Source organism: Haliotis cracherodii, unplaced genomic scaffold (genome assembly GCF_022045235.1).
Source record: "Haliotis cracherodii isolate W230 unplaced genomic scaffold, xgHalCrac1.p SCAF_6, whole genome shotgun sequence".
In the NCBI taxonomy this organism is placed as follows: Eukaryota; Metazoa; Mollusca; class Gastropoda; order Lepetellida; family Haliotidae; genus Haliotis; species Haliotis cracherodii.
In genome coordinates, this window is record NW_027266319.1 from 856201 (window position 1) to 878084 (window position 21884).

Genomic DNA, 21884 nt, shown 5'->3' on the forward strand with positions numbered 1-21884 from the left:
TTATTACAACGAACTTAAGAAGCAATACGGCGATAGATGCGAGGTGTTATATACCGACACAGATTCTTTGTTGATGGAAATACAAACCGAGGATGTGTATAAAGATATGGCAGAAAAAATAGATATGTACGACACGAGCGATTACCCAAAAGATAATCCACTGCACAGCGTAGTAAATAAAAAGGTGTTAGGTAAGATGAAGGATGAATGTGCTGGGACTCCTATAGCGGAGTATGTAGGATTAAGACCTAAGATGTATTCTATAAAAAAGTCCGATAATGGAGAGATAAGAAAAGCTAAGGGTGTTAAGAAGTATGTGGTAAAAAAGCATATCAAACACGAACAGTATAAAGAATCATTATTCAATGGTAGAACGTTCAAACACGAGATGAACTCTTTAAGAAGTTATGATCATAGGATATATGAATTAAGAATGAACAAGACATCATTATCCCCCTTAGATACAAAGAGATGGATTGATAATGATGGTGTAACTACCTATGCTTATGGTTATGGTGGTAATACCGTACCGTCGGGAACTATGAACAACTCTTCTCGTACAAATGCCCTGCCCGGTCCATCTTGAAGATAATAAAGAATAGGCTCTCCTTCTTTCGTAACCAATCGACTAATGTTATACGTCTTAAGGGACCAAATGGGATCGGTTGCGCGACGTAGGCCTCCTTCGAGTTCACCGGGCTGGTATAAATATCTTACCCTTACTCTATCCGGAAGTTTTTGTTCTTTGCCTCTCCTCGGTGCTGAAGATTCGGAAGTCACGGATTTCATTTTAATCGCATCGGATGGTTTCTTCCCTATTAATCTCGTTACTTCATTATTCAGCGCTGATACAACGGCTGATAATCGTGTCACCCATTCGGTTGATCTCAATCGCTCGGATTTCATTTCGATCCCATACTGATAGCCAAACAAACGTTCCGCTAGAGTCCGGTTAAATCTTTCGACGATAGCTTGACTGCGGTGGGCCTCTCTTTCACCACGGACGATTTTGACATCGTGCTTTGTTAAAAGTTTAGTTACCGATCCCATAAACTCTCGACCGGGATCTACTTGAAATAGCTTAGGCCATTTTAGCGGTCCGCGTTTATATATGCGACTCAGTGCATGAGCTACTTCTGTTGAATCTTTCGAGGTTAATGGCTCAGCCTCTTTGTATCGACTAGCCACATCCACTACTGTTAAAGCGTATTTATACGTTTTGCGTTTTACCTTATCGTGAGGAAGAAACAAGAGGTCAGCCTGATGAACTTCATTCGTCGTAGAAATATCAAACTTCTTCCTCGGTATATAACGCGGTGCCGGTAAATATATTTGCCACAACGCTTGTTTCTTTAACCAATCCTTGGCCACATCTTTAGATACCTTAGCCGCGGTGGCTAATTTTTTTATTGCTCCTACACCTTTCCAATATCCTCGTGGGCTATAGTAAATTTTATTCATTATTAATTAATATTGATGTTTCGTTTAATACAACTCATGACTATCGTTGAATCGCATAATCATTTTGGCATAAAAAATTCCCCCTGTAGTAGCAGTATAGGTATATGAATCCAGCTCCAGTGGAAGTGAGCCAGAACCCCTATTACCTATAAAAATTTATATCATAGACTCCAGGTGGTGGTCAATTTAGTTTAATCTCATGACTATCGTTGAATCGCATAGTCATTTTGACATAAAAAATTCCTCCTGTAGTGGTGGTATAAGTATATGAATCCCGCTCCAGTGGAAGTGGTCCAGAACCCCTATTACCTATACTACTACCTCAAGCAAGGTGGCTTCACAGCAAAATGCAGTCACGTCAGTAGCAACCTTGCTCGTGAATCACAGAGAATAAACATCAGGAGACAATATGTCAAAATGTTTATTTGAACAACTGAATTCATGTCAAAGTCTTCTTCATTTATTTGTTATGAAAATAATTGTTACATTTTATTCATAATCATAATCAAGCTTGAAGATAAACAATGTGCATCACCATGATAAACATGTTATATAGTACAGACATGATAAACATGTTATATAGTACAGACATGATAAACATGTTATATAGTACAGACATGATAAACATGTTATATAGTACAGACATGATAAACATGTTATATAGTACAGACATGATAAACATGTTATAGTACAGACAGGATAAACATGTTATATAGTACAGACATGATAAACATGTTATAGTACAGACATGATAAACATGTTATAGTACAGACATGATAAACATGTTATAGTACACGACATGATAAACATGTTATATAGTACAGACATGATAAACATGTTATAGTACAGACATGATAAACATGTTTCAGTACAGACATGATAAAAATGTTATAGTACAGACATGATAAACATGTTATAGTACAGACATGATAAACATGTTATATAGTACATACAGGATAAACATGTTATATAGTACAGACATGATAAACATGTTATAGTACAGACATGATAAACATGTTATATAGTACAGACATGATAAACATGTTATAGTACAGACATGATAAACATGTTATAGTACAGACATGTTAAACATGTTATAGTACAGACATGATAAACATGTTACAGTACATACAGGATAAACATGTTACAGTACATACAGGATAAACATGGTATATAGTACAGACATGATAAACATGTTATAGTACAGACATGATGAACATGTTACAGTGCATACAGGATAAACATGTTATATAGTACAGACATATTAAACATGTTATAGTACAGACATGATAAACATGTTATATAGTTCAGACATGATAAACATGTTATAGTACAGCCATGACAAACATGTTATCGTACAGACTGTGAGGAAAGCAAGAGTAAGACACAAGATTCACAAATGCACTGCACGTACCATGACATACGTACAATGAGTCCACAATATGTCAAGACATGTATATGGAACTGACATATCTGATGTAGTTGTACGTCCCTCTACAGAATTACCATGACCAGACCCAATACATCATGCCTACAGGTACCAGACCAGAAGTTAGTTTTAGATAGTGGACAGGAAGTTTCTTATAAATTCCTTCAAAAATTCTTCTGCACATCATGTCTTAATAATAAAAAAAAAAAAAATTAAATTAAAAAGATATAAAAATAATATTTTGATATATTCTTTAAAAGTGATCATGATGGATGTTCTTTATATTTCCCTTTTCAGTTGTGTTGGACCAAGATGCTGACTGACACATAGCCTACCCTGATGCCCCAAATGCTGTTCACAATCAGACAGATAAACAGTGACTTTAGTTACGACCTTAGACTTCAATACACAATGTGTACTCAGGCTTCAAGCGGCAGTTCCCCATCAGGAGTATTGCACGTTGGAACTATTATTTAAAAGCACTTCCTTGTATCATAAGGCAGCATGTGTACCTCATGGCACCATCACCAGGTATTGAGTTCCAGGTGCCAAACCTTATGCAATGATAATAATAATAATAATAATAATAATAATAATAATAATAATAATAATAATAATAATAAATATAGCTGCAAAGCAGCAATGGCGGGCTCCAAGCTATACTGTGCACAAACGTCCATGTTCGAATCCTCAAAGGGTTTCCTTGTACCAAATCCCTCAAATGTAGGCACCACTTGTAGGGTATCACCTCTACAAAATTGTCGTGTGCCGGGGTGTCCAAGTCTGTTCTTACCCCATTTCCGACCTCGGACATGTTCGAATCCATTAAGGGTTTGCTTGTACCAATTCCGTAACAAAATAGTCACCGGAAATCGCCACAACGAAATTGGCGTGTTCAAGGGGTGTCCCAAATATTAATCAAATATTACCACCAAAGGTGTTACTTTTAGCATGCAACCAAGAACAAACAATAAGATGCATATGGCACACTAACTTCATGAAAACTTTCAATAGTTTCTGTGGAGAACCTTACAAGATATGATCTTCAAAGCAAAGTTTCGGTGAAAAAAATGATCAAAATCAAAATCCAATAGGTCCGTCGATATAAAAGATATCCAAAATCGGCTGACAGAGTTTGATGTGCTATGTAAGGAGACCATTCTCAGAAAGTTTGAAAACATTTCATGCAATGGACTCAGAAGAGTATGCATTTAAAAACAGGAACCCAAAAGACACTGTGAAAACCTTGAATCCAATATGGCTGCCAAACCACGTGACCAATGACCAAAGTCAAAGAACATAAAATGTCAAGCATCCAAAGCAGCAGACACATCTAAAGTTTGAAAGTAATTGGACAAGCGGTTGCGAAGCAATAGGGCTAAATATAGCTTTAAAAATTGTTTATTTTTCAGTTATCTGCCCTTGGTCTTTGGGCCTACGGCCTTGGAATTTGTGTGGTATCTGGAACATAAGTATCTGGATACACATACAAAATTTGAACGGAATCGAGACAGTGGTTATTATGCTAGCTCTGGTACAAAAATTCGGCGGAATAATAATAATATTAAATCGAACGATAGCACTGGGACTCTTCAGCCTTTCGGCTTGGTGACTCTTTAACAGGCTGTAACGTCTTTGTCAGTTGAGCTCCAGTCAAATGGATGAGCGTTCTGAGTTCGTCGGGGCCCCGGGTTTATGTCGTATTGCTGAGATAAAGTGCTAAACCTGTTTCCGACCTCGTCCATGTTCGAATCCTGATATGGCTTGCCTGTACCAACGCCGTCAAATGTAATGAACCGCTTGTCAGACATCCCCAGATGTGTCCATGTGTGTTCTTAACCCATGTTTGACTTCGACCATGTTCGAATCCTCAAATGGTTTGCCTGTACCAACGCCGTCAAATGTAATGAACCGCTTATCAGACATCCCCACATGTGTCCCAGTGTGTTCTTAACCCATGTTTGACTTCGACCATGTTCGAATCCTCAAATGGTTTGCCTGTACCAACGCCGTCAAATGTAATGAACCGCTTGTCAGACATCCCCACATGTGTCCCAGTGTGTTCTTAACCCATGTTTGACTTCGACCATGTTCGAATCCTCAAATGGTTTGCCTGTACCAACGCCGTCAAATGTAATGAACCGCTTGTCAGACATCCCCACATGTGTCCCAATGTGTTCTTAACCCGTATTTGACATCGACCATGTTCGAATCCGCATAAGGTTTGCATGTACTAACTCATGCAAATGATAGTCACCGTTTGCAGGACATCACCATTGTAAATGAAGGAAGAAAACTGTCCATTGAAAAAGTGAAAAGAATTTGTCCATTGTGTAAGCTAGAGATAGAAAATGAAATTCATTTTGTGTTTGTCTGTCCATTTTACAATGATCTCCGAAAGAAATATATAAAAGATTATTTAATAGCAATGTCACCGATAAACGCCTTTGTAGTTATGCTGACGACAAAGAACGAATCAAATATATTAAATCTTTCTCTTTATATTAAGCATGCATTAGCCAAAAGAAATGAATTAATCAAACAACGTGTATATCCCAATGTGTAACAAATGTAATTGTATCTATATGCGTAACTCTTTCTTGTATATGGGCCGGTGGCCTTTTGTACAATAAACTTCTTTGACTTGACTTGACACTACGAAATTGGCGTGTGCCAGAGTCAACCAGAATGTTCTAAATCCATTTACCACCCAGACAATGTTCGAATCCCGATAATCGCCTCTTAAGACAAGCATGGGTTGCTGAAGACCAATTCTAACCCTGATCTTCAAGGGCAGCATACATACTGCAAAAGACACTTGACGGTCAAAGGGAAATAACCCTAGGTTTTTCTGAGCGATATATTCGGTATTTTGTCAATATTACCACCAAGCGGTGTTACTTTTAGCGTGCAGCCGAGAACAAAAGATGATATACATGTGCCCGACTAACTTCATGTAAACTTTCAATAGTTTCTTTGGAGAACCTTACAAGATGTGATCTTTATATAAAGGAAAAATTCGGTGAAAGAAATCATCAAAATCAAAATCCAGTAGCGCCGTCACCAAGAGAGATATCCAAAAACGGCTATGCCTATTTATTGTGTTCTGTATGGAGACAATTCTCAGAAAGATTGAAAGCATTTCATGCAGTGGATTCAGAGGAGATAGTATTTGAAGACAGGTACCCAAAAAACCCTGTGAAAACCTTAAATCCAATATGGCCGCAACTAAAAAAGATATCCAAAATCGGCTATGGTTATTTGTTGTTTTCTGTATGGAGACAATTCTCAGAAAGTTTGAAAACATTTCATGCAGTGGATTCAGAGGAGATAGTATTTGAAGACAGGTACCCCCAAAACCCTGTAAAACCTTTGAATCCAATATGGCTGCCAAACCACGTGATCAATGACCAAAGTCAAAGAACAAAAAATCTCAAGGACCTAAAGCAGCAGATACATGCAAGGTTTGAAAGTAAACGGACAAACGGTTGTGGAGCAGCAGGGCAAAATATATCGTCCAAAAATACTTGTTTTTCAGTTATCTGCCCTTGTCCTTTGGGCCTATGGCCTTGTGTTTTTGGGGGAATCTAGTACTCAAAGGTCTCCATACACTCACAAAATTTGAACAAAATCGGCCCAGTGGTTATTTTGCTAGCGCTGGTACAAAAATCGGCGGAATAATAAATAATAATAATAATAATAATAATAAATAATAAATCGAACGATTACAATAGGGCTTCCAGCCTTTCGGCTTGGAGCCCTAATAATACCACACACACGCCAGCTGTTAAGTTTCACACAAATTCAAACATATTTTTCAATCTATCCAGTTTGGATATAGTTTGAGATCTGTGGCCCTGTGGGACTCTGATTGGAAAATCATCAATGAATCTATGAGTTCTACCTTGTGAGTGTATAAATATATATAAACATACTGAAGGATCACATTGCTGCTTAGGCCAGTTAAACAAATGTTTGTGTTTCTGATGACTTGCGTCCACACTGACTTATTAGGGAGGCAGGACATGGCCCGGAGCTCAGACCGGCATGACCTGTAAAATGTCAAAATCCAGTGCAAAAACAAATTTCAGATGTTCTTCAAATAAAAAAATGTGAGCAACCATGAGATACGGGACCTTATGTGTGAAAAATCACATTTTGACTTTTCATATTTAAAAACTACAGTATTTCGGTACACAAAAATACAATTCACAAGCATCAATTCATATGTATTTCAGAGATACATGACATCACACAATCTATCTTCACTGAAGTAAGATGCTGTCAAACATCTATATGCCATCACAGCACTGTTGCATCCAAGCACCCCTAAGGTCCCCTTTCTCCTGGTGGTCACATATTATGAGTGGGTGGCATGAGAAACACAAAAGTTTTTGTAACAAGCCTCAAATCTAACTACTACGTGGCGGTTGGTCAGTTCCCAATGCCAGTCAACTGGAACGCCCAGGCATATTTGCAGGGCATCTTGTTGATGGGGATGGCTGGAATCTCAATGTCCATGCCTCCAGTGCTTCTCTCCTTCCAGTTGAAGTTTCCCGGATATCCCAGCATGCTCACTGTCGTTGCCACGGTGGTCAAAGGTCGTCCAAGGCTCAGTGTATCCCCTTTGGGCCAATCAAGGATGATGGCGTACACATTCCGCCCACTGGGTGTTACTTTCGAGGTGTACCTGCAACAAAACACGGCACATGCATGGGTAGGATGATGGCGTACACATTCCGCCCGTACACATTCCGCCCCTAACCTAACCCATGATGGCGTACACATTCCACCCGTACACATTCCGCCCGTACACATTCCGCCCCTAACCCTTACCTTAACCTAACCCATGATGGCGTACACATTCCGCCCCTAACCCTTACCTTAACCTAACCCATGATGGCGTACACATTCCGCCCGTACACATTCCGCCCCTAACCTAACCCATGATGGCGTACACATTCCACCCGTACACATTCCGCCCCTAACCTAACCCATGATGGCGTACACATTCCACCCGTACACATTCCGCCCCTAACCTAACCCATGATGGCGTACACATTCCGCCCGTACACATTCCGCCCCTAACCTAACCCATGATGGCGTACACATTCCGCCCGTACACATTCCGCCCCTAACCTAACCCATGATGGCGTACACATTCCGCCCCTAACCCTTACCTTAACCTAACCCATGATGGCGTACACATTCCGTCCCTAACCCAAGCCCTAGCCCAACCCATGATGGCGTACACATTCCGCCCCTAACCCTAGCCCTTGCCCAACCCATGATGGCGTACACATTCCGACCCTAACCCTAACCCTAACCTAACCCATGATGGCGTACACATTCCGCCCCTAACCCAAGCCCTAGCCCAACCCATGATGGCGTACACATTCCGACCCTAACCCTAACCTAACCCATGATGGCGTACACATTCCGCCCCTAACCCAAGCCCTAGCCCAACCCATGATGGCGTACACATTCTGCCCCTAACCTAACCCATGATGGCGTACACATTCCGCCCCTAACCCTTACCTTAACCTAACCCATGATGGCGTACACATTCCGTCCCTAACCCAAGCCCTAGCCCAACCCATGATGGCGTACACATTCCGCCCCTAACCTAACCCATGATGGCGTACACATTCCACCCGTACACATTCCGCCCCTAACCTAACCCATGATGGCGTACACATTCCACCCGTACACATTCCGCCCCTAACCTAACCCATGATGGCGTACACATTCCGCCCGTACACATTCCGCCCCTAACCTAACCCATGATGGCGTACACATTCCGCCCGTACACATTCCGCCCCTAACCTAACCCATGATGGCGTACACATTCCGCCCCTAACCCTTACCTTAACCTAACCCATGATGGCGTACACATTCCGTCCCTAACCCAAGCCCTAGCCCAACCCATGATGGCGTACACATTCCGCCCCTAACCCTAGCCCTTGCCCAACCCATGATGGCGTACACATTCCGACCCTAACCCTAACCCTAACCTAACCCATGATGGCGTACACATTCCGCCCCTAACCCAAGCCCTAGCCCAACCCATGATGGCGTACACATTCCGACCCTAACCCTAACCCTAACCTAACCCATGATGGCGTACACATTCCGCCCCTAACCCAAGCCCTAGCCCAACCCATGATGGCGTACACATTCCGCCCCTAACCTAACCCATGATGGCGTACACATTCCGCCCCTAACCCTTACCTTAACCTAACCCATGATGGCGTACACATTCCGTCCCTAACCCAAGCCCTAGCCCAACCCATGATGGCGTACACATTCCGCCCCTAACCCTAGCCCTTGCCCAACCCATGATGGCGTACACATTCCGACCCTAACCCTAACCCTAACCTAACCCATGATGGCGTACACATTCCGCCCCTAACCCAAGCCCTAGCCCAACCCATGATGGCGTACACATTCCGCCCCTAACCCTTACCTTAACCCTTACCCATGATGGCGTACACATTCCGCCCCTAACCCTAGCCCTAGCCCAACCCATGATGGCGTACACATTCCGACCCTAACCCTAACCCTAACCTAACCCATGATGGCGTACACATTCCGCCCCTAACCCAAGCCCTAGCCCAACCCATGATGGCGTACACATTCCGCCCCTAACCCAAGCCCTAGCCCAACCCATGATGGCGTACACATTCCGCCCCTAACCTAAGCCCTAGCCCAACCCATGATGGCGTACACATTCCGCCCATTACCCTAGCCCTTGCCCAACCCATGATGGCGTACACATTCCGACCCTAACCCTAACCCTAACCTAACCCATGATGGCGTACACATTCCGCCCCTAACCCAAGCCCTAGCCCAACCCATGATGGCGTACACATTCCGCCCCTAACCCAAGCCCTAGCCCAACCCATGATGGCGTACACATTCCGCCCCTAACCCAAGCCCTAGCCCAACCCATGATGGCGTACACATTCCGCCCCTAACCCAAGCCCTAGCCTAACCCATGATGGCGTACACATTCCAGTCCTAGCCTAACCCATGATGGCGTACACATTTCGCCCCTAACCCTAACCTAACCCATGATGGCGTACACATTCCGCCCCTAACCCTGACCTAACCCATGATGGCGTACACATTCCAGCCCTAACACCAACCCTAACCTAACCCTGCCTACTTATTCCATTCTGCCCCTAACCCAAGCCCTAACCCTAACTTTTGAGGTTGACCTGCAACACGGCACATGAGGCCTGGGTAGGAATGGTCCCAAGCAGCCCAGGCTTGTTGTACGAGGCGCCTAAACTTTGTTTGTTTGCTTGTTGTTTTACACCACTCAACAATATTCCAGCTATATAACGGCACTCTGTAAGTAATCGAGCCTGGACCAGACGATCCAGTGATTGACATCATGAGCATCGATCCACGTACTGGGATACGATGACATGCATCAATCGAGTCAGCGAGTCTGACCACCTGATCCCATTAGTTGCCTCCATGTATGTTAAGTTTTTCGCAGCCCCCAGGATTTAGTTGAGGCGAGTTAGTCTGGAGAAGGGCCAGTAACTTTCAAAAGGAGCAAGCCCTGCTTGCTACATTCAAATCCCCTTCTACTCTTCCGACTGCCTCAGTACAGCTAAACTACAGTGGACTGAGTAGATAAACTATATCAACTTATTAGTTTTGGTACAGACTTATGACAAGCATGGGGACCTGGCCAGAAGCCTCCACTGGTTGTAAATGTTTCAGGTTACCATGTTACGTATGTGTCACTGTGAAAATAATCACACACACTATTCAAGCCTATGTTGGCATGGAGACACTATTTTAGCCTACATTGGCATGGAAACACAAATCCATCCAACGGTGGCATGGAAACACTATTTTAGCCTACAGTGGCATGAAAACCTATTCTAGCCTAAGTTGGCATGGAAATACTATTCAAGACTAAGTTCGCATGGAAACATTCTAGCCTACGTTGGCATTGAAACACTTTTCTTGCCTACGTTGGCATGGAAACCTATTCTAGCCTACATTGGTATGGAAATACTATTGCAGCCTACATTGGCATGGAAACATTATTCTCGCCTAAGTTGGGATGGAAACACTATTCTCACCTAAGTTAACATGGAAACACTAAACTAGTCTATGTTTGCATGGAAACACTATTCTAGTCTACATTGGCATGGAAACACTATATCTAATCTACATTGGTATGGAAACACTATTCTAGTCTACATTGGCATGGAAACACTATTCTAGTCAACATTGGCATGGAAACACCATTCTAGTCTACATTGGCATCGAAACATTATTTCAGTCTATGTTGGCATCGAAACACTATTCTAGTCTACATTGGCATGGAAACACTATTCTAGTCTACATTGGCATGGGAAACCTATTTCAGTCTATGTTGGCATGGAAACACTATTCTAGTCTATGTTGGCATTGAAACACTATTCTAGTCTACATTGGCATGGAAAGACTATTCTAGTTTACATTGGCATGGAAACCCTATTTCAGTCTATGTTGGCATTTAAAACATTATTTCAGTCTATATGTTGGCATGGAAACACTATTCTAATCTACATTGGCATGGAAACACTATTCTAGTCTACATTGGCATGGAAACACTATTCTAGTCTACATTGGCATGGGAAACCTATTTCAGTCTATGTTGGCATGGAAACACTATTCTAGTCTATGTTGGCATAAAAAATTATTTCAGTCTATACGTTGGCATGGAAACACTATTCTAGTTTACATTGGCATGGAAACACTATTTCAGTCTACATTGGCATGGAAACACTATTCTAGTCTACATTGGCATGGAAACACTATTTCAGTCCATGTTGGCATAAAACATTATTTCAGTCCATGTTGGCATAAAAAATTATTTCAGTCTATATGTTGGCATGGAAACACTATTTCAGTCTATGTTGGCATAAAACATTATTTCAGTCTATATGTTGGCATGGAAACACTATTCTAGTCTACATTGGCATGGAAACACAATTCTAGTCTACATTGGCATGGAAAACCTATTTCAGTCTATGTTGGCATGGAAACACTATTCCAAACAATGCTGCCACAAGTAAACACTATTCCAGGTGGCGTTGGCCGAGAAACTTTACTTACCATGTATTGTTAGTGAGGGAGTCGTTCTGGAATGTCCAGGGGCGTGTACTGTAGATGGCATCACCGTTGACGTTCAGCCACTCGCCCATATTCAGGAGACGTTCCTGGAATAGCGGGATGATGAGGCCGTCTTTGGTGGGTCCAACATTCATCAGCATGTTCCCTCCACAGCTGTGCAGAAATAAAACATATCTGTCAAAACAATATCAAGCCATGATGACCAGTGTCCGAAATAACTGCCTGCCTACTGGCCGTGGCTGGTAACTGTTCTGTCGGGATGTATGAAACTTTCCTCCACCTGCCCAACTGTATGGCACATAATTTTAAGACTACTTGTGTATTCAGTTCTATTACAACTCCTTGTAGATTCTCAGGTAATTGTTTGCATATCTTCAACTGAATCAAGATGTGACTTGATTCTTAGTTTTTGTGATTTTTCAACATATATAATGTCCATGTGGGTAGGTAACGATGGAGATGGGCCGGTAACGCTTGTGAGTCACCTGCCTGACTGTCTTGTTGAGTTTTAAAATTATTTCAAACACTGATGATGACAATCCTTCAATCTCATGAAACTCAGATCCTTTACACCAATTCAAAACTGTTTTGGATTATGCATACCTAGGTTGGGTAAAGGGACTTCGTCTGAACAAATGGGTTCTTTTCTAACCAGTTTCAAAAGGTATGGGTAATTCCACTTCAAACACATTCCAGAAACTATCATAAAAAGGTTAACGTGTATACTTACAAGAAGCTGTGACAATCAAGCAATGTAATATCGTGTTTAGATTTGCACAAGTAAACAGTCGACAGGGGTGTGGATTACATGATTTTACAATACTGCGACAATATAGAGCCCTCAATAATATAAAGCCCTCGATAATATAGATCCTGCAATAATATAGAGCCCTCGATAATATAGAGACTGTGATAATATAGAGCCTGCGATAACATAAAGTCATACTATATATCATACCAGAGACAAATATGACAAATGGAAAATGCAAGATGTCACGGTTTAGTTCCAACCCTGTATAACCCCAAATGCTACACACAAATGGAAATGATGGCGCACTAAACATTATTGAGGCACACTTGAAGACAACTACAACTCCATCACACGTCCTACCTGACAGTCTGGATGAAGGTACCCAGTAGTTCCTCCATGCTCAGGAAGTCGGTGATTCTTGCATTACGTCGATATCCCCATGAATATTTATCAACCGTCATGGCATTTTCAAATTTTCTCTTTTGGAGGACACCTGCATGAGAGAACATATTGTGAGATTGTTCAGCTGCAATACAGTGTATATGTATAGGATGGAACACACCGCCTCCGTTGTGGTTGAAAATCTGAAACCGTGAGCGAGAGAAAACCCCAAGGGGTGCAGGCTCTGCGGGCTTTCCACGAAACTCAAGGTTTTACATTTTCAACCAAAACTGAGGAGCCATATTTAATCCAACATGTGGAGCGTCCAAAATGCAAGAAATACCAGAAAAATAAGAAAACATCAACATACCTTATAACATGTATAATGGAACAAAACTTAACACGATATGTGAAGTTACAGATTCAATTCATGTCATGGAATTGTCTTGTAAAAAAAATGACTTTTAACCAATCATCAAACATGATTGTGTTCATATCCAGAGAAAAGTGTATAAAACGTTAATTGTGAAACCTTTGTATTACAATTGAATTGTAAAACCTCAAAGAAGATTCAAAAGTGACTCATTTCAAAACCTAGGTTTGGAAGATGGTTCTTAGTTTACCCGAAATAGTCAGGAACCTAATGCAATATAGGGTAATACAGTGATAGGCTAGTAAGTCAGGTTCTCATCCAGCTTGTCTTATACTTAACAAACCACCTGACATCATAACACCGACCATGTTGACAGTGGAGCCATTGTGTTATGTTTGTAGGATCTAGGGTTGGGACGAGGACTCGGGTACTCGCGTTGGATGGGTCCTGAGAAGGACCCAAGTACACACGGGTTTGTCACATGATATTGTTTTAACAACAATAAAAGTCCATGCTTATACTACAAGTTGCTGGTGTACACGTTTATAGGATTGGGTAAAGCTTCAGTCAACTTCAGTGTATGCCTGATCAGATAGCTGTAAATGTGTATCTAAACATATCACAGAGGGCAATGCATCGATAGTTCAATGATTTCCTACACCCCTCTATATCAGTATGCATAAATTCATAGTACAAGGCAGTGGGCAGTGGGCAACTATTCCAGTACCTGTTCTTACCTGGATTATACCTGTCACTGCAGGTGAGGAAGCCCCCGTGATGACACGCGATACCTTTTCCCCATCTGTCGTTTGTGACTACGGTGTCTTTTACTGGACTGAAAGTAAAGAAAGAAGGTAGGTGTACTTGTCTCACAGCTGACACGTAGAGTTTGATGATACAGAAATCACATAGCATGTATCATGTGTATCATACATGTATCAGTATACCTTCTCTTGCAGGACAACGTGAAACGTCTAAACACAGAGTAATCACATCTTCCCGAGGCAAGGGAGTTAAATGACTATAAAAGTCCAGTTTCCAGCCTTGCCGAACCAAGCTGGTATTATGGAGTTACATTTTGGCTGGACTAACGAGTCTATGCATAGTCTAATCACAATCATGCAACGAAATCGAAATCAGGTTCGTAAAGTGTCATGCAGATTTTCATCGATTGCAGTATTTACAAAGCATGTGTACCGCCAACTCGGTGTCAACAGACATTTTCCAACATTTTCCATGTTTTTAATCAAGGTGCTCACATGATTTGATGCACTTCGCAAATTAAGACCCATTTTATCACAATATACATATTGATTATCAATCAAATCGTCTTGACTGGGTGCCGCCATTTTGTTTGAAGCAAATGTAAGTGATACAAGAGGTGGAATCTGATTGGTCCATAGGAGAGGCACTGAACACTGATGGCGCTACGGTCAAGCCCAGGAATTCCAGCCTAGTTCGGCAAGGGTGGAAACTGGACTTTTAAAGTCAGTTAACGCTCTTGCCTCGGGACGATGGAGTAATCAGTGTGCAAGCTTCAGCACTGAAGGAATCAATGGGAGTGAGTCAATGAGAGGGGAGGGGAGGGGAGGGGAGGGGAGGGGGAGATATCTGTCACAGTCAACCCCGCGAGCATGATTATATCTTCAAGATTTTCAATACAAGTGAACCAAGTATTCAGAGCAACACATCTTGTTTCTGTGAACTGAAAAAGAACATATGCAGATAGTTCCAAATGGAGATTAAAATGGCTATAGTATGCTATGGATATTTTTCAGTCATATATTTCAATCAATGAAAAGGAACTTTTTTTAGTATTGGTTCCATGTCGCCATCCCCTTAAAATAGTAAATCTATCCATAAAGCTCTGTTACAATTTGAAAAAAACAAAAGCCAATGAAATCTCCAGTTTGATTGGGCAGTCCCGGTTTGCTCTGGGGTCACCGGACGTGTCTAAATAGACGAGGGTTTGTCAGATCTTGACCGGTAAGTACTGAATCAGAGTAAAATGAGATTATATCCATTTGAGAAGTTTTAGCGGGTTTCCCTTCTCACCTCTCATTGTAGAGCCAGGCTAGGAACTGGGTGGAGTTCCAGTAGACATCAGGAGCCTCCCAGTCTCCGTCCGACCAGATGACATCGGGCTGGTATGTGTTGATCAGCTCATACAGCTCCGGCATTGTCTTGTCCTGTTGTAACACACTCACATAATTATAGCTCCCACCTCAAACTGTTTGTTTGTTTGTTTGTTTGTTGTTAACGCTGCATTCAGCACAATTCCCCCAATATGACAGTGGACAGTAAAAATCAGGCCTGGTCAAAACAATCCCGAGGGCTGAGATGTATGATGAGACGAAACAAACCAAGTCTGTGAGTCTGACCACCAGATCCTCTTACGACAAGCATGGATTGCTGAAGACCAATTCTAACCCAGATCTTAAAGCAGGCATCCATTGCTGATCCCATATTAAATTATTTCATTTTCATCCCTATTTTAAAAAAATTGAGATGTAAGATTTTATACATTTTTTATCTAAATTCAAGACAAACATGAACCGTGAACCTATTCCACTCTGACAAGTCTGTGCCTAACCAAGATGGAACTATGGTAGATGATCATGCTTCGTGCTTCGTGCTGATGGTCACGCCTGACCATACTCTAAATCAACATGCCGAACACAGAATGTAAGAATCCATTCATTATGGAGAAACATTATCTGAACCAGGTTCCTACAACTGTTACACCAATTTCCCAGAGTTCCAAAGACACAGAAACTCTCCATTAAACAGGAACAGAAAAGTTTGAGGATAAACTAAATAAATTATTTTGTGGAAAACCTACGAGACATTATTGAATTGAAATCCAAATGAACACATCTTCAAATTAATAATTAAGTGTTTCCTTGTAACAAATGTTACATTTGGGATAACACTTTCTTAGTAAAGTACAGATTTATCATACTTTTTTATTTTTTTCTTAATATGAAACATATTATGAAAAACATACAGATGTTTGTATAAAGTTACTATGACGACTGCTCTGTTTTGACTTCGGATGACCCTGACCTCTCACAAACATTCCAAGCCTGGAGACCTTGGCTAATTTAGTTGTTCCTTATGAAGGGAAAATGCTATCTTCCGTGTAATAATGATATTGACATGTTCAGTACATAAGAGCATGGGATGTTAGATCAGCTTATGTGTTCATTCCCATAGGGGAATTCTAATAATTACATAAATAACCAAAGTCAAGCTTTCGGCCTCCCGACCTTCAATAGGCTCACTGTTAGTTTCATACTACATTCATTCAAGGTCTTGGGAGCAGGCATTACACGAAGACCCATAAGTTATCTTGTCCACTAAGAAGGGTTATTAGCAAAGGTCCATGAAGGATAGGAACACTTCAGTTAGATGGCTGGTAAAGGGAAATAACTCTGTTAATACTATGGGGAAACAAAGCATCTGGGATGATCATGATGATAGCAGATTTGTTGCAAATAGTCCCCAATCCTATCAAGTAATGTTCACGTCTTTATGCATTGAGTTATTTCTGTAAGCTGAGTAAAACACATGCCACTAGTGAATCTCACCTTCACAAAGTCCTGGGTGGTGAAGTTGTTCGCCTTGTCGCTGAGGTACAGGGGGTGAAACCACTCAAACATGGAGTGGTACAGGCCGAAGTGCAGCTTCGTCTTGTTTCTGATGGCTGTTGCAAGTTCCCCTGAATACACATGTATCAGTGTTTTATTTTACCAAATAAGTTTGTTTGTTTGTTGTTTAAAGCCGCACTCAGCAATATTCAAAATATGTGACAGCAGTCTGTAAATAATCAAGTCTGGGCCGTTTGTCGGCTCTTATGACAAGCATAGTCGCCTTTTACAGCAAACATGGGTTGCTGAAGAACTATTCTACCCTGGATCTTCACAGATATTACCAAGTAAGACCAATGTTACAGAAACTAGAACAATGTGTGCCACTAAATAAAACCTCCAGAAACCAGTTTCTAAGGCCATCATTACATCAGTACTCAGTGATTGACATGATCCTATGTTCCTCATGAGCTTTATGTTATTATATCTTAATCTACAGACCCCTCCATATCTCTACATTAGGATTAGGGCAAAGAGCTGTTGCCTTTCATCCTCTAACTCACAACACTGCCAACCAATGATGTGAATCATTTGAGTTTTCAGACTCTCGGAAATAGACAGCTGCACTCAATCAGGGAGCGAGTGAGTATGGTTTTACGCCGCTCTTAGCAATATTCCAGCAATATCATGGCGGAGGACACCAGAAATGGGCTTCACACATTGTACCCATGTCAGGAATCGAACCCGGGTGAGGAGCGAAGGCTAGGTACCACTAGGCTACCCAACCGCCCCCTGTACTCAATCAAATGAGGTTTGATTATTATTAATTTCTCTTGTTTTATTCCAGTTCAACTTATGTAACAAGCCCAGCACCTCAGGTTACTCTGTCAATACAATTAATACGTTGCCATGTTACTTTTCTATTCTAAGATACCAATTCTCAAAATGCTTTATGTATTGTTGATCCAGGAAAAACTAACTATCTACAGCATAATCAGATAATGTTTGCGTTTATTTGTTTGTGAAGTGTATTCCGTTTCTTACTTGACATGTCAACAACTACGACCTTTACTTTCTAATAATCACAAGAATATTATCATTGATTTTTTGCTTGGTTGTCTTCATCCAACCAACCATTAACAACCAACACATCTAGACAAGGCCTCAAACTTGTTTTATGTTATAATCACAATGATATCACAGTCCAAATTCATACGTACCAACAATATCCCTCTTGGGTCCAACATCCATAGAGTTCCAGTTAAATGATGCCTTTGAAGGCCAATTACAGAAACCTTCATGATGCTTGCTTGTAAATACTATGTACCTGAAATGAAATAGTTAATTCTCATAATTCATTTCAGTTCGCATAAAAACAACTTACCATGATGAAGGTTCATAATTCAATGGGCTCACACAAAGTCAATTCTTATAATTTTTTCAAGTTAATATCTTTTACCTTGAAGGTTGAAGGTCCAGGTCTATACACAAATGTATTTAGTATGTCTGACTTCATGTGTTTAGTATGTCTGACTTCATGTATTTAGTATGTCTGACTTCATGTGTTTAGTATGTCTGACTTCATGTGTTTAGTATGTCTGACTTCATGTATTTAGTATGTCTGACTTCATGTGTTTAGTATGTCTGACTTCATGTGTTTAGTATGTCTGACTTCATGTGTTTAGTATGTCTGACTTCATGTATTTAGTATGTCTGACTTCATGCGTTTAGTATGTCTGACTTCATGCATTTAGTATGTCTGACTTCATGTATTTAGTATGTCTGACTTCATGTGTTTAGTATGTCTGACTTCATGTGTTTAGTATGTCTGACTTCATGTGTTTAGTATGTCTGACTTCATGTATTTAGTATGTCTGACTTCATGTATTTAGTATGTCAGACTTCATGTTTACACTGACGGCCATACAAAACCAGCTGTATCGTGGGATAAAATAGTTCCTCAAATAGAGAGGTGACGTGAATGTATGCTCAACTTGTTTTACAGGAACATCTGTTGTAGTTTGTTTACAAGAAATGTATTGAAATAATATCATCATTGGATGAGACAGGTCTGTTAAGAACTACCTCAGTAAGTCAGTCACAATGACAGCACATTGTAATACATTTACATCAGGTTCAAGGCATCAAAATGTCCAACACGATAAACGCGACAGGAAAGATTTCCAAAGTTGTTAATGAACCTGTGGCGGTTACATGTGTTAGTCATTATAAATCAGTTGGTCGATCATTGAAAGGTGACTATAAAGATGAGTCAAATAGATACTAAGGTAATTCATAGATTGCTATCAACTGTCACTGTCAGTGAAGACATGGATCAAGTCAATACTATGTTTCTCTATGTATGCTAAAATACTGAGTTCGAGATTAAAGGGCCTTAATGATAAAAGATAACACTTCTGTATATATTCATGCTAGGCATTTTTCCCAGAAATTTGAAAGGGGTTCAGAGTTTACATTATTACAAGAATACAGTCTTGTGAAAAACGTATGAACATCAAATTGTGCCATACACCTATGAACATCACCAAAGGAAAAGCCATATATATATAAGCTTAACATTAAAAAATTATATTTAGAACATGTACAAATACAGGTTACAAATTGTAAAGATGTGGTCACTACAATATTCAAATGTGTGGCAATACATTTCATGCAGAAAACACGATAGAACTCTACAAAGAGAATGTATTTTAAGTCTTGATGACGACAATGAGTTTAATATTGGGTGCTTTTCCCATATACTGTGATGTCATACCTTTTGTGTCACAATGAGCAATATGATGTCATAATAGTGACATGTGGTGTAGAACGAATATATCACGAAATTCTATGGATTAGTTATTATAGTTCAAAGGCAAGGGTGCTCGCACTTATTTCATAACTCATTTTTAGGCCAGGTGTGCATTAAGTTGATGATGCATTAGTGTCCTGATTTACAGTAATTAACACTTGGGCTGGGACGATACACCAACTGTGGGATCTGATACGTATCACAATCCGATACGTACCGCGATACTTGCATGTGCATTTATCTGTGGTGCGTAAGCCATCTTTTTCATAGACAGAATTGCCAAATACCTGGTACACTAATGATTAACAGTTTGCAGTGTCAAGTATGGCGCAATGGATGAAAATATTTACGTTTTCACTACTCATTTTCACTGGTAATTAGTGTTTGGTGTAACACTTATTCAAAACACTTAAGGTAAGAATCGATACTTTTTGCCTTGTGTTCGACTGTGATTGATACTTGTATCAATGAGTAAATCCACCGATGCATCAGTGTATCATCCCACTACTAATTAATACTACATAAAAAATCGGAAACAAAACGATGAGAGCAACAAAACTACGGGAATACGAAACTCACAGAACTGATTAAATATTTGTCAAAAGAAGTCACGGACCATTCGAATCTTTCAGATTACACTAGTCCATCTGTCAGGTCTCGACTGACTACAGGAACATGACAGAATCGGGTGGTCCTTAGACTTCCAATCAGCTTATAACTTCTTTTGAGTAGTAGATATTATCAGTGTCTCTCGCTTACTGTGCGCCTGATGCAGCAAATGTGTCAGCCCAGTCCTCGGCGTTGAAGAATTCCGCTGTGAACAAAGCAGCAAAATCGGCATACGTGAAACCAGGTCGATAGTTCTGCTGCATGAAGAACCTGACACCCGGGGTGCTCTGGCCGCCCTTCCAGTTCCACCAGAACCATTCCGAGGAGAAGCTGGGCACGGAGAAAACTCCCCAGTGAATGAATATTCCCAGTTTGGCCTCATCATACCAAGCTGGTAGAGGCCGGGAATCTATCGAAGCCCAATTCGGCTGATATTGTGCATTTGCACAAACACAAAGCAGGAACAACGTTACGAAACAACCTCTGGCGTCCGCCATTTTGAAGCATGTGATTGTAGTCATGTGACTTCGTAAACAAAGGGTATGTAACTCTCATGACATTACTCTCTGGGGACCGCTAACACTAATTTGCCGTCAAGCTGTCCGTCCCATCTCTGTTCATGGCGACGGATTTTTGTTTGTTTGTTGTTTGACGCCGCACCCAGCAATATTCCGACTACATGACGGCGGTCTATAAATAATAAAGTCTAGGCCAGACAATCCAGTGACTGACATCATGAGCATCAATCTACGCAATTCTGGATACAACCAAGTCTGACCACCCGACCCCGTTAGTCTCCTCTTACGACAAGCACTACGGGAACATAAATGTATTTGGTATGTTTCATGCGTGCATAAGTTTTCTCTAAAATTGCATATTTTAGCAGAGAGATTCAACAGTATTGCATAACGTAGCTGAATGATTCACCAGTATTGTATATTTTAGCAGAGAGATTCAACAGTATTGTATATTTTAGCAGAGTGATTCAACATTATTGCATAACGTAGCTGAATGATTCACCAGTATTGTATATTTTAGCTGAATGATTCAACAGTATTGTATATTTTAGCAGAGTGATTCAACATTATTGCATAACGTAGCTGAATGATTCACCAGTATTGTATATTTTAGCTGAATGATTCAACAGTATTGTATATTTTAGCTGAATGATTCAACAGTATTGTATATTTTAGCTGAATGATTCAACAGTATCGTGTAGATTGATGGCATGATGGGTGAGGAGGCTGATAGGAGGGATTCAGTAACTCGAGTTTTCTCAAATCTTCAACTTTTGTCATAAGTTCGAAGTCAATACGCCATTAGCCGTAATTCAA

At 40.7% G+C, this 21884-nt stretch overlaps 1 protein-coding gene across 1 annotated transcript; it reads right to left on the bottom strand.

The window, feature by feature from the left end:
• Positions 1–6657: 6657 nt before the first annotated feature.
• On the bottom strand, positions 6658–21047 carry LOC139444891 (alpha-L-fucosidase-like). The gene is made up of 8 exons (XM_071225896.1): positions 20701–21047; positions 18350–18456; positions 17130–17260; positions 15595–15728; positions 14277–14374; positions 13146–13278; positions 12017–12187; positions 6658–7580 (listed from the first exon to the last, which is right to left on the bottom strand). The coding sequence occupies exons 1-8, from the start codon at positions 21045–21047 to the stop codon at positions 7325–7327; spliced, it is 1377 nt and encodes a 458-aa protein (XP_071081997.1). The 3' UTR covers positions 6658–7324.
• Between the last annotated feature and the right edge of the window lie 837 nt (positions 21048–21884).